We start from the raw sequence: 11,755 nt of genomic DNA, 5'->3' as shown, positions 1-11,755 counted from the left end.
CCCCCTTGCCCACCTGCACCCAACCCCCTCACCCCACCTCCACCCACCTTTTTGTCCCACAACCGCCACAGATGAGACCCTCGACACCAGCGTGCTCGCCGCCATCGCCGCCGCCTGCCCCAGCCTGGTGACCCTAGCCGTCGTAGGCTGGGACTTTGAAGTCGACCTCCGCGACACTGGCGACTGGAACACCGCCGCCATCACCATGCCCGCGCTGCGCACCCTGAAGCTGCACACCCTGCACGACGTCGGGCTGGCGCCGGGCGTACTGTCACGGGTCGCGCCCAGGCTGCGCGCGCTCTCTGTGCCGCTGGCCAGGCGCGATGACTTCATCACGGACCTGCTGCGCGGCCACACTGCGCTGGAGACCCTTGAGTACGACTGGCGGGAGCTGGGCCTCGACTGCAAACTGGAGGAGCCAGAGGAGCTCGACCTGCCGCAGCACTTTGCGGCGCTGCAGCTTTCGGTCGACGCCCCGCCCACCGTGCGGACGCTCGTGTTCCGGCCGCCGACCTTTGAGGAATGCTTGGTCGTGGATGAGGAGCAGATCGCTTTGGAGTTGGCGCACCTTGCCAGGGCGGCGCGGACGTATTGGCGGGCCTTTGAGGACCTGACCCTCTGTCTTCCGTTCACGCTGCCCATGCTGCTGCGCCAGGGCCTGTCCGGCCTGGCGCAGGCGCGGGTGCTCTGCCTCGAGGGCTGGCAGTGGCCTCGGGACCCGCGTCGGTGGGCCCTGCACGGCAGCGCGGATTCGGGGGCGGTGCCTTTGTACCCAAACCTGCGGCTTCTGTGCATTGACTGCACCCACTTTGGTCCGGCTTTCCACCCCATGGGTCGCAAGCGGCTGGAGCTGCTGCTTGAGCATGTGTGGGCCTTTTTCTCATCACGCTGTTCCTTGACTGTTGAGGTGCGCCTGAAGAAGGCTGAGCAGGACGCAACTGGCAACACCGTGTTCATGAGGCTCGAAAGCCTGTACTCAAACACCCGCTTCAATTTTGTTTAGGCCTACACATTTGCAACATCGATGGGCATGTAAAAGCGTTGGCCGAGTTGATTTGCATGGCCAGGACAAGTATATCTCTGCAACACCGCTGCGTGCGCACACACATACAAATGCAAGCTTCACATGTGCTCAACTCCACAACGCTCAACACCCCGGCACCTGCCAACCAGAATCTCCAATCCACCAGCTTCACATCAGAGCTGCCACAACCCAAAAGCAGCTTGAAACAAACAACGCAAACAACGACGACTGCATCTGCAGATGCGGCACGCGTTGGCGGCTGGCTCTGCTGCCCTGGCCACTTCCAATCAAGGGTCTGAACAAAGGGCCCCAACCATCGAAGTGGGTGAGCGTGCACGAGCAAGAATCTGCAAACTGATCAACAAGGGGCAGGATAAGCAACCAAAGTAATCAGGAATTTAGGGGCTGTTATTTGTGCATCGACTCAACTTGCGATGGCATCTGAGGGCATACAATGGGAGCACATCCAGACCTGTATGCATCCACGCATAAGGGAGGTTGGACTACATCAACGCGTGCAGATCTACAAGGGGGGGGTTGCGGTGTGCAGGAGTGTTGCCTGTGCGCTCAGGCAAGTGTGGTACGAACTCACTGCTATGAGGGGGGGGGGCAATTTGGCGCAGGGTTGAATGAGCAGCTGCACAAGATGCTTTGCACAAAAACCGCAATCAACGAGTGAAGTGGCTGCCAGACTGCGCTGCTGTGTTAACGTGTCTTTTCAGAGAGTGTGAACAGGTACATCCAAAGGTGACCGTGCAATCTGCACTTCTCACTGCACAACTACAGCACCAGTGCCTGCCGTCAACAACTGCTATGAAGGATGCTGCGACAAGAACAGTGTTCAGGGCCACCTAGCCTGGCCAAGCAGGCGCCTGGGAGACAGACGTGTGATGTAGAGTGCAACCATCGCTGTGTCAGCAGGCAAGCAGCAGGAGCCTGGAGAAGAAACAGCATGGTCATTGCCGAGCTGCATGCGTTTGTGGCTCATCACGTGGGCTTTGAACCCAAGCATGCGGCCACGGCCGGCCGCAGCCGGCACCGCCTGNCCGCAACTGCCATGGCACCAAACCCCAACAACAACACCACATTGGGTCAGGACCGGCACATAAACCTGGATTTTGGCCTGTGAAATCATAAAGATGCTGCAGAGTATCGTTGACTCTGCAACATCTTTGTTACTTCACAGGCCAGCATCCAAGCTTCCGTGCTTGTCCTGACCCACTGTGGTGGCGCCGCTGGATTTTGGTGCCGCGGCAGTTGCGGCAGTCGGCACCGCCTGNCAGCCAGCCCTGGCCGCCACCAAACAAGGCAGCGGCCGCAGCGCGCGCCGCCGTCGCACCCGGCGCTCTCACGACCCGCAGCCCTTCAGGCGGCCGACGTAGGCCGCCACATCCCGCAGGTCGTCTGCGATGGTGGGGATGTCGCGGCCGCACGCGTCCTCGCCGCTGTGGTAGCGGTAGAGGAACGCGGGCGCAATCCACGCATCGTGCCCCTCCCACTTCTTGAATGAAGGGGGAGGCTTCCCCTGGGCCAGATTGTCCATGCGCGCCGCCGCCGTGGCAGCCGTCTGCTCAGCAGGCCGCTGGTTGTTCCCCGCCACTGGGCGCGGCGGAGGCGGCGGCACCCCTGCCGCAGCCGCGTTGCCGTGTGTGCGCTGCTTGCTCGTGCCTTTGCCCTCGCTCTTGGCCGTCCCAACGCGCCTTCTCTTGCCCTCGCCCTCACCCTCGCCCTCGCCCTTGGGTTTGACCCGCTGTGCGAAGTTGGCATGGGGCGACAGCACGACCCCGAACTGCCGCACGCTCACAGCACCTGACGCGGCACCCTCGCCGCCGCCGCCGCCGCCGCCGCCGCCGCCACCGCCACCGCCGCGGCCCGTCTTGCCCTGGACAGCCCGTGACGGTGAGGAAACAAAGCAGTACAGCTGACCGCACTTGCCCGCGAGCCGCAGCGTCCCAGACGAGTGCCCGCCAATGTTGAATGTGGCCAGGTCGCCGCCGCCGCCGCCGTCGCCGCTGCATCCAACTGGCAGTATGGGTGTTTGCAGGCCCCTACTTTCCGCCCCCTGCTGGTCCTCTTTCGCACCAAAGCTGCCCGAAAGGAAACAGCCGCCCGCGCCGCTCTCCAACAGCTGCTGGATGGCGGCGCGGCTGCGCAGCGGCTTGGGCAGCGGCCGCTGGTCAGAGCTGTCAGCGAGGACCGAGACCAGCACCAAAAAACTTGCGATACGCTGCAGCGCGCTACGCTCGGTCATGGGCAGGTTGAATGCAGCTGCTGGAACATCCTGCAGAGCTGCCTGCTGCGTCAGCAGCTCCCCCACGGAGCCCAGCTCGCCTTGGTCCTGTTGCAGCTGCGGCAGCTGCGGCAGCTGCGGCTGCTGCTGCTGCTGCTGCTGCTGCTGCTGCTGCTGCTGCTGCTGCTGCTGCTGCTGCTGCTGCTGCTGCTGCTGCTGCTGCTGCTGCTGCTGCTGCGGCTGCTGCAGCTGCAGCTGCAGCTGCTGCTGGGCGTGCCAACAATCCTGGGGGTGGCAATGGCGGGGTTCATTGCACATGCATGGAATTGCTGCTGATCACAATCAAAAGGTGCGGTGAGCAGCCAACACGCTCGTGACCAATGCAGCACTTGACGCAACACTAGGCCGGCAACAGCCTTTTGTTGAGCAATCTCCTGCCTTGAAGGTGCCCCACCTGCTGCTCATGCTGTGGGGAGGGCTCGCAAGTGCCTGATAGCCATGGCTGCTGCCACTGCTGCTGCAGCTGCGGCGGTGGCTGCGGCAACTGCAGCTGGTGCTGGTGCATCAAAAGCTGCAGCACCTGCGACTCCTGACCGTGCGACACGTACTGGCCCGAGGTGCTACCACACGGGACAAGTGCTGCCGGCGCGCACAGGGTCAGCGCCTGATTGCTCTCAGAGCACGGCTGTGGTGCGAGCAGGGGCGCATCATAATGTCCCGGCCGTGCCCAGGGCGCCGCCAAGATGGCGTCAGTTGTGCCAGTCCCGTTAGGCAGCCCAGCCTGGCCAGCAAGCACAGCGTCCATCAGTGAGGCGCTAGAAGGTGTTGAAGGTTCCTGAAGCTCGTTCAACACCCAATCGAGGTCGAACGACTCGGTCGACACGCAAGGGACCCTGTCCGAGGCGACCATCGTACTATTGGACTATGGCTACATCTATGACGTTCCCTTATTATTGACGGCAACAAAGTCTCGGGCCTGATTGCCGCCGTTATCTAGGCCTGAGCAGGGAACCGCACACAGGGAGGTCCTGCATTGGCATGACCGTTGACATTTCCAAGGTCCACTGCTTGCCAACATGCCTACCGTGTGTTTTATGGAACTCATGGAGGCGCATTCTGTTGGGAACGGTACAAAAATCAACTGGAATGTGCACCTGTCAGCCGGGTTGAACTGCACTTGCTGGCAGGCCCAGCGTTACAACAACTGCTTGCTACAATTGAATGGTAGAAGCCTGCAGGTAGGGACAAACACAGGTACAAAGCAAGGTATCACGACTTGTGTTAGCGCAACGATACATTTTGCAGTGACATAGTGGCTCTAGGATGTGTGCGCATGACGCGCTGGGTAGTAATAGTACTTGCTTGCTTGTCATTGTCGCACCAAGGTGGATGGTGTGGCAGATGGCCATTCAAACAAACAACGCTTTGCTTTGCACCCTGTGTGCTGGCACCACCCTGATCCCACTCCATCAACACGCCTGCCGCTGTCATGATTGTGCTTACAAACAGAATGGTCTTGACACAGACACTGCTTTGCTCGGCCATAATACACAGGAACATGGGTGCAAATGTCCTAATAGGATGTAAGATTGCGCAAGTCAATTCTGCCAAGCGTCCATCAACTCCAGGTTGACCCCCCATACATTTTACACGTTTCCACTGCTGCGCTTGCGCCGCCTGTGGGTCCGAGCTGGGGCACCAACACGCTCCTCTCTACACCAGCAACCTCTAACTACGTTTCTGCACCATTTGCTGCTGCGCTGTTGCCCTGTGCGCCTGTAATCGCCACATCAATCTTGACCACTGCCACCCGTTGCCATTGCTGCTGACCTGGCCCCGCTGGCGGCTGAAGCCTTGCCGCACTCGCCAACTTGCGCTGCAGCATTGCAAGTGAAGCATACGCCAGGGGTACTGCATACAACCACGTGCAGCACCCCGGACAACGCGCGCCTTTTGGGCAATCCGCGCAGCGCTTTGTCGGAAGGCTGATTGTATCCCGCGCTGTACCTGCGCTGGTGCACCTGCCAAGTTGGCCGGTCTGCCCAGCCGTTGTGCCGATTTGACTGACATGCGCTAGGGCTCTGGCCATGAGTCATGCCTTGCTGGGGCCCCACTTGCCTTCGACAGCGCCATCGCTGGCCATCAGCTCGCAAACCAGAGAGAAGGAATCAAAGAAGAAAACAAGCGGGTAACAAGTGCCCAGGAGCTGTTACAGGCTGTCTGGTGAAAAGAGCCTGCTTTTTAGCAGCGCAAGGCTGGCGCGCATGTCGCTGCTGCAGAGCGGGAACACTGCAATCGCCAGCACGAGCACCACCACCGCCGCCGTGAACATGCTCGACCCGCCGGCAGCTGGCGCGCCCGCATTCCCCCGGGCCCCGCCCCCGCCCTCCGCCACGCCCGCCGCGCCCAGCGCATGCTGCTGCTGTTGCTGCTGCTGTGGCAACCCCGCTGCCGCCTCTGCTCCTGCTTGCGCGGCCCCTGGCGGCGACGCCTTCTGTTGCTGCTGCCCGGTCGCCGTCGCCGCCGCCGTGGGCTGCACGGGTGGTGCCGCTGCCGCCGCCTGCCGCTTGGCGTGCTCCTCCACCCAATCTGGGAACAGCTTGCGGAATGTAGAGTTCTTGCAGTTGAACGCTAGGGACTCCCGCGCCATGCGCAGCTGCGAGGAGAGGGGGCCACAAGGGTCGGCGATGCAACGCGGGTCGAGAGATTGAGCAAGGGCTCAGAGCACACCGCGCCGCGGCCCCTGACACAGTGTCTCACAACCCCGCGCCACGGACCAGCGCCAGCAGCCAGCCCAGCCCAGATGACCTTTTTGACCCTCTTCACAGTTGCAGGCAGCCCCCAGCTGCCTGACACTGTCGCAGCTTGTAGATCAGCGCACTCCTCCAAACATCCCGCAGACAACCAACCAGCATCACCGACGTACTGACCAGCCCGCATCCCCCCCTATGCAGCGCACCCCACCTTCTCCGCCTTGGTCGTGGTGATGCTGCCTGTGGTTGGCTGGCTGTCGTACATGAAGGACAGCAGACCCGTGAGGATGGTGCCCACAGACCACATGGGGTTCCAGGACTCTGGATGGTAGTCGGTTATGCTGTTGTTTGGTGTGCGGGGATGTGTGTAGGAGGGGCCGGCTGAGGAGTCGTGCATACATGAGGGCAGGATGGGTGTGCATTTGTGTGTGTGCGTGTGTGCGTGCGTGCGTGCGTGTGTGTTGTGTGTGTGCGCACGCGCGCGCGCTGTGGCTGAGGACCTGCTGCATGCTGGAAAGTGCAGAGGATTGGTGATTATGAGTCCGCGGCATGGATCTGATTCCATAGGCCGCTGCGACATGGTGCAAGATGGTGCACGCACGCTCCGAGCCGCCGCCAGGAGCGACGGTCACTTTCGCAGCGCCGCGGCGCTGCTGCTGCTGCCCCACAACCCCAGCTACGCGCGCCGCCGCTGCGCGGCCCGCCGCCTGCGCTGGGCGCCGAGCAATATGCATGCGTGAGCGCCCGCACCTCAGGCAGAGCTTGGTGTTGGTGGCGAAGCGGCCGTTTGGGGTGACCATGAGAATGGAGGGGGGCTTGAAGGGGTATGTGGGTGGGAACACGAGCCGGCCGTGATACACTCCGCCTTCATAGTCTGTGCCCGCCGCGCCCTCCAGGACAAAGTGCCACTCTAGCAGATTGGTGGTTGGGTGCGCCGTCAGGTGCGGCACTGGCTCCTGGGAGACGAGGGAGGGGGGCGGGGGTGTCCCGCCGAATGCAGCGTGAGGGGTCGCCACGCGCTGACTGTGAGGTTCGGGCCTGGTGGGACCGCCTGCTGCAGGGCTGGTTCGCCCGTCCATATACCCTGTGCTTCGTGTCATGCTTGCATGCACTGTACGACGAAAGGGCCGGTCCCACGCCAGTGCCGAGCGCTGCACCCGTTTGGCGCAGCACGCGCACCCGCTGCAGAGCCTTGTACTCCTTCTGCAGCCGTGTCATACAGCCCTTTGTCGCCATTACGCCACCAGCCACGTTCTCAAGTTGGTCTCCGGTCTGTTAAGACAGCCAGAGCTCGAGAGTTGAGCAGCGGGCTTTCAGGTTGTTCGCTGCCAGGATCTACTCGCAACTAAGGGGCTACGCTTAAAGGGTTGAATGACTTCAAGTGTGAGAAGTAATGTCCAGCTGATGGGATATGTTTCGCAGGAGACAGGGCGAAAAGTCTGGTGCAGTGAGCGAGAGAGTGCGACAGGTGTGTAAGAGTGCTGATCGGGTGCCCTTAGCTAGCCATATACTCGCGTCATACGCGTTATTTTCAGCGCTATCGCAAGGTACTCTCCAACAAGCGGCCCCTGGGAGCATCATCCCAGCCATGGTGTCAACCAGGCGCGCCAAGCGGGAAACAGAGGTGCGCTGAACCGTCATAGAGTAGATTACATGTATTCAGACTGCCCTGCTGCGCCCCCTTCGTGATACTGCCGTTGCTCGCTGCTCTGCGGCGGCCTCTGCGTGCAGCCGCCGCCGCCGCTGCGCCCCCACCCGCCCTGTCGCTGTATGAGACGCGGCTGCTCGCTCGCCTCCTTCCCCCAGGACGGCGGGACGACAGAAGAGCTTGATCAGGAGCCCCAGCAGCAGGAACCCGAGCAGCAGGCACAGCCGTCCGGCCCGGCGCGGCGCACCCGACGGCAGCAACAGGCTCACAGCCCGTCTCCGCCACCCGGCAATAGCGATGAAGAGGCGGACGAGAAGGAGCCCGCAGCGGCGGCCGGCGGCGGCGGCGCCAGCGACAGGGAGGAGGGCGCTGTGGATGGCGACGACGTTGGCGGGCTCGCCAACGGCCACTCACACCAGCAGCAGCAGCAGCAGCAGGAACAGCAGCAGCAGCAGCAGCAGCAGCAGCAGCAGCAGCAGCAGCAGCAGCAGCAGCAGCAGCAGCAGCAGCAGCAGCAGCAGCAGCAGCAGCAGCAGCAGCAGCAGCAGCAGCAGCAGGAGGAGGAGCCCGAGCCTCTAGACGACTTTGAGGAGGAGCCGGGGCTGAGGGCCGCGCTTGATGCGCTGGGGGCGCGCGCGGCCGACCCCGCCGCATTCCTGCAGCCGGACGCGTCCATTTCAGGGGCGGCGCGCGAGGCGGCGCGGGTGAGCCGGCTGGATGATGGGGGTGGAACCGGCAGGGTCGTTTCCGCGCGGCGGGAGACCTCGCGTGTCGGCATCAACAAGCAGCGCTGGCTGGCTTTCGCAGGGCGCCGGGCGTTGCAGCACCCAGTGGAAGAGCGGGCGGCCCTGCCATGCGTGCCGTCCTGGCAGCCCGCTGGAACCGCGTGAGCTGACGCCTGGTGGGCTGCACCTGCCCTCCCCGCCCACAAATATCCACACGGCCCCCTCTCCTGACGAACTTGCATTTTGTCCACCCCAGGCACTGCTCAAGTACACAGCAGCGGCGGCGCGGAGCGCCGCAAAAAGCAGCGGCGCCGGCGCGGACGCGGGCGGCGGCGGCGGCGGCGGCGGCGCGAGCGCGGGCGAAGCAGAGGCGGAGGTGGAGCTGTATGTGGGGGAGGGATTTGATGCAGAGCAGGTGTGGCTGCAGATGGACCTGCAGCTGGTGCCCCTGCTGCGGCAGGCAAAGCACGCCGTGGGGCGCCTGATGGGAAGCCGCGTCGCAGCCGCCGCGCTCGGGGGCGAGGGGGAAGAGGAGGGGGCCGGCGGACGGCGGCGGCGGCGGCGGAGAGGGGCCGGCAGCGAGGGCGGCGGCGGCGCAGCGCTGTCGCTCGTGCCGCCGGAGGTCGAGCGTGATGTGGATGAGTTGCTGGCTGAGTTTGAGGGCGAGCGGCCTGTCGGCAGCGGCAGCGGCAGCGGCGACGAGGACGATGAGGAGGAGGATGGCGGCGGTAGCGACGAGGACGGCAGCAGCGAAGAGGAGGGCGGCGCGCGGCGCGGCGCCAAGCGTGCCAAGCTGGGGGCCGGTGGCGGCAGGGCTGGGCAGAGGCGGCTGCCATTTGAGGACCGGTGAGGGGGTGCCTCCTGTGCGAAGGGGCGGCGCCTACGGGCGTTTGAGGCCCGGGCGGGTTGCGATGGCGGGCGGCGCCTGCTGCCGCTGGGCCGGGCAGGGTTGCAGCAACGCTTCCTGTTTGGAGCCCCTCCCCCCCAATCCTCTGGGTGCTGGCGCATGTGCCCTCCATGCCAGTACCCGCCATGCACCTGCCGCAGCACGCCCAACCACCAACAAAGCAACGCAGCCTCAAGGCATTGCGCGCTGAATCACCCCCTGGAGGATCGACTTGCTTTCCCACCCCCCCCCTTCCGACAGACACTCACACCTTCCTGCATGCCCCTGTAGACCTAGACAATCAATTGTTGACGTCTTGCTCGCAATCTCCCCCCACCTCATCCTCCGCCCCAGGTTCATGCGGCTCAACGAGATGGAGGCATTCCTGGAGCAGGCCGAGCGCGAGGCGGCCGGGGACGCGTCGGACGGCGGCAGCGGCGGCGACGGCGGCGGCAGCAGCGGTGATGACGACGACTCTGGGGATGAGGAGGGCCCCGCGGGCGGCGACGCAGGTGGGGGCGGGCGGAGTGCGGTGGGAGGGCTTCCCCAGTTGCTGCCTTGCGCGATGCGGCCGCGTGGGTCTTGCTGGCGCTCAGGGCACTAGGGGTGAGGCAACGGATCAGGGCATGTTCGTGCTTTGCGCTCGGCTCCGACCCTCAAAGTGATGCAGTCCCTGCCTTGGTGTGTGGCGCCAGATCATACCCGGGTTGCACCGGTCAACCCCACCTGCCCCCACCGACCCTCACCAACATAACAATGTCCCAAATGCAACCCGGCTTGTACACTGTTATAGGCGGCTCTGACCTGGAAGACGAGGATGAGGAGATGCGAACACTGCTGGCCAGCAGCGCCGCCCTCGTCGGCCGCACCGCCGGCGCCGGCGCGAAGCAGGCCCCCGCCAAGCGGCGGCGCGGCGGCCTGCTGGCCGCGGCGGCGGGGATCGGCAGCGACGAGGACGGGTCGGATGTGGATCTTGATTTGGAGGGGCCCGACGACGCGGCGGCGACGGCGATGTACGCCGACTTTTTTGGGGACGACGGCGGCAGCCCGCCGCCTGCGGGTGGGGACGAGGAGGGCCGGGGCGCGCGGGCGCGGCGGCGGCGGGGCGCGGAGGCAGAGAGGAGTGAGGGGGATGAGGAGGAGGGGGATGATGAGATGGAGGGGGCGAGTGAGTCAGAAGAGGAGGAGGAAGAGGAGGACGAGGAGGAGGGGGATGATGAGGATGCGGCGGGCAGCAGTGAGGACGAGGAGGAGGAGGCGGGCGGCCGCGGGCAGCAGCAGCACGGCCGCGGCGGCGGCAAGCGCGCGGCGCGGCGGCGCGGCGGCGGCGGCGGCGGCAGCGGCGACGACGATGATGAGGCGGACGAGGAGGAGGGCCCGAGTGGATCTGAGGAGGGCGAAGAGGGCGCGGGGCGGCTGTCCACGCACGAGCGGCGGCTGCTGCGCATGCAGGTGGGCTGCGCGTTTCACAGGGCCCTGAAACCATGGAGCGCCAACTGTGGAACCGCGGAGTGTGCTTTGGTGTGCTGGTATGCAGCCAGTCAACTGCTCGTTCGGCGCAGGAAGTGGACTCCTTGTGACATCGACCGACCCCGCCGCCATCGCCGCAACCCACCGCACCGCCCGCCGAACCCGCTGTTGAAAAACCGTCCAGGAGCGGATACGCGACCTGGAGGAGGAGGCGGTCGGCGAGCGGCCGTGGCAGCTGGTGGGGGAGGCCTCCGCGGGGCGGCGGCCGATGAACAGCGCCCTGGAGGTGGACATGGACTTTGAGACGACCGCCAGGTGGGGCGGCGGCGGTGAAGGAGGCTGGGGGTTGCCGCTGAGCCTGTTGGCAAGGGCGTGCGCGCTTGCGTGGAGGCGGCCGCCTGCGCTGCGCATGTGTGTGTGTGTTGTGTGTGTGTGTGTGTGTGTGTGTGCATGCGTGTGTGTGTGTGTGTGCGCTTGCGTGTGTGTGTGTGTTTGTGCACGTGTTTGCTTGCATGCATGGGTATATGCGATATTGTACGCGTGCGCCTGCGAGTGTGGAGGGGGTACACAGGGCGGCAGGAGTGATACTGATGGAGGATTGCATGTATAGGAGGATGACAAGGTGTCGTACCTTTAATTAGTTCAGTGCAACGTTGGCGCTGCCTGTGTGCCTTCCGACTGCAGCTCGACCCCCCCATCGTCCTGGCTGCCAGCATTACCCTCGCCGTGCCCCCACCTTGAAATTCCGTGCAGGCCGCCGCCGGCGCCGACCGAGGAGGGCACCGCAGACATTGAGGAGACCATCAAGCGCCGCATCGCAGAGCACAGGTGAACCGCGCGCTCCTCGTGCCGCACCCTTGCAGGGGGCTTTTCCCAGGCAAGCATTTGACCTCTCTCATCATGCCTCAACCCCTAAGCAAACCCCCCTCCCATCTCACAACGTCAATCCCCAACCCTCAACACCCCGAAATTCGACGTCGTCCTGCATGTGGTGTCCTCTCGCCCTCACCCCCCACCCC

General features: G+C 64.3%; 4 protein-coding genes across 4 annotated transcripts in view; 2 read left to right on the top strand and 2 right to left on the bottom strand.

Moving 5' to 3' along the window:
- MNEG_2911 (hypothetical protein) overlaps positions 1 to 1,003 on the top strand; it is a gene marked incomplete at both ends in the record, with an annotated part of 2,722 nt that extends 1,719 nt beyond the window's left edge. The window contains one exon of the mRNA XM_014048611.1: positions 72 to 1,003. Coding sequence (XP_013904065.1) covers positions 72 to 1,003 — 932 coding nt within the window. The remainder of the gene's footprint in view (positions 1 to 71) is intronic.
- A 1,369-nt stretch (positions 1,004 to 2,372) lies between these two features.
- Positions 2,373 to 3,572, bottom strand: MNEG_2910 (hypothetical protein; the record flags this gene model as incomplete). The annotated part of the gene is made up of 1 exon (XM_014048610.1): positions 2,373 to 3,572. One exon carries the CDS (start codon positions 3,570 to 3,572, stop codon positions 2,373 to 2,375), a length of 1,200 nt encoding a protein of 399 aa, XP_013904064.1.
- A 1,891-nt stretch (positions 3,573 to 5,463) lies between these two features.
- MNEG_2909 (ubiquitin-conjugating enzyme E2 J2) lies at positions 5,464 to 7,225 on the bottom strand (the record flags this gene model as incomplete). Its single annotated transcript, XM_014048609.1, has 4 exons — positions 5,464 to 5,910; positions 6,219 to 6,328; positions 6,609 to 6,963; positions 7,187 to 7,225. The coding sequence occupies 4 exons, from the start codon at positions 7,223 to 7,225 to the stop codon at positions 5,464 to 5,466; spliced, it is 951 nt and encodes a 316-aa protein (XP_013904063.1).
- Positions 7,226 to 7,595: 370 nt separating this feature from the next.
- Positions 7,596 to 11,568, top strand: MNEG_2908 (hypothetical protein; the record flags this gene model as incomplete). The annotated part of the gene is made up of 7 exons (XM_014048608.1): positions 7,596 to 7,631; positions 7,814 to 8,359; positions 8,637 to 9,226; positions 9,621 to 9,778; positions 10,060 to 10,718; positions 10,921 to 11,051; positions 11,490 to 11,568. 7 exons carry the CDS (start codon positions 7,596 to 7,598, stop codon positions 11,566 to 11,568), a joined length of 2,199 nt encoding a protein of 732 aa, XP_013904062.1.
- Between the last annotated feature and the right edge of the window lie 187 nt (positions 11,569 to 11,755).

Source organism: Monoraphidium neglectum (genome assembly GCF_000611645.1).
Source record: "Monoraphidium neglectum strain SAG 48.87 unplaced genomic scaffold scaffold00346, whole genome shotgun sequence".
NCBI lineage: Eukaryota > Viridiplantae > Chlorophyta > Chlorophyceae > Sphaeropleales > Selenastraceae > Monoraphidium > Monoraphidium neglectum.
The sequence above is the reverse complement of the archived record's forward strand: the minus strand, read 5'-3'. Positions and strand labels throughout refer to the sequence as shown.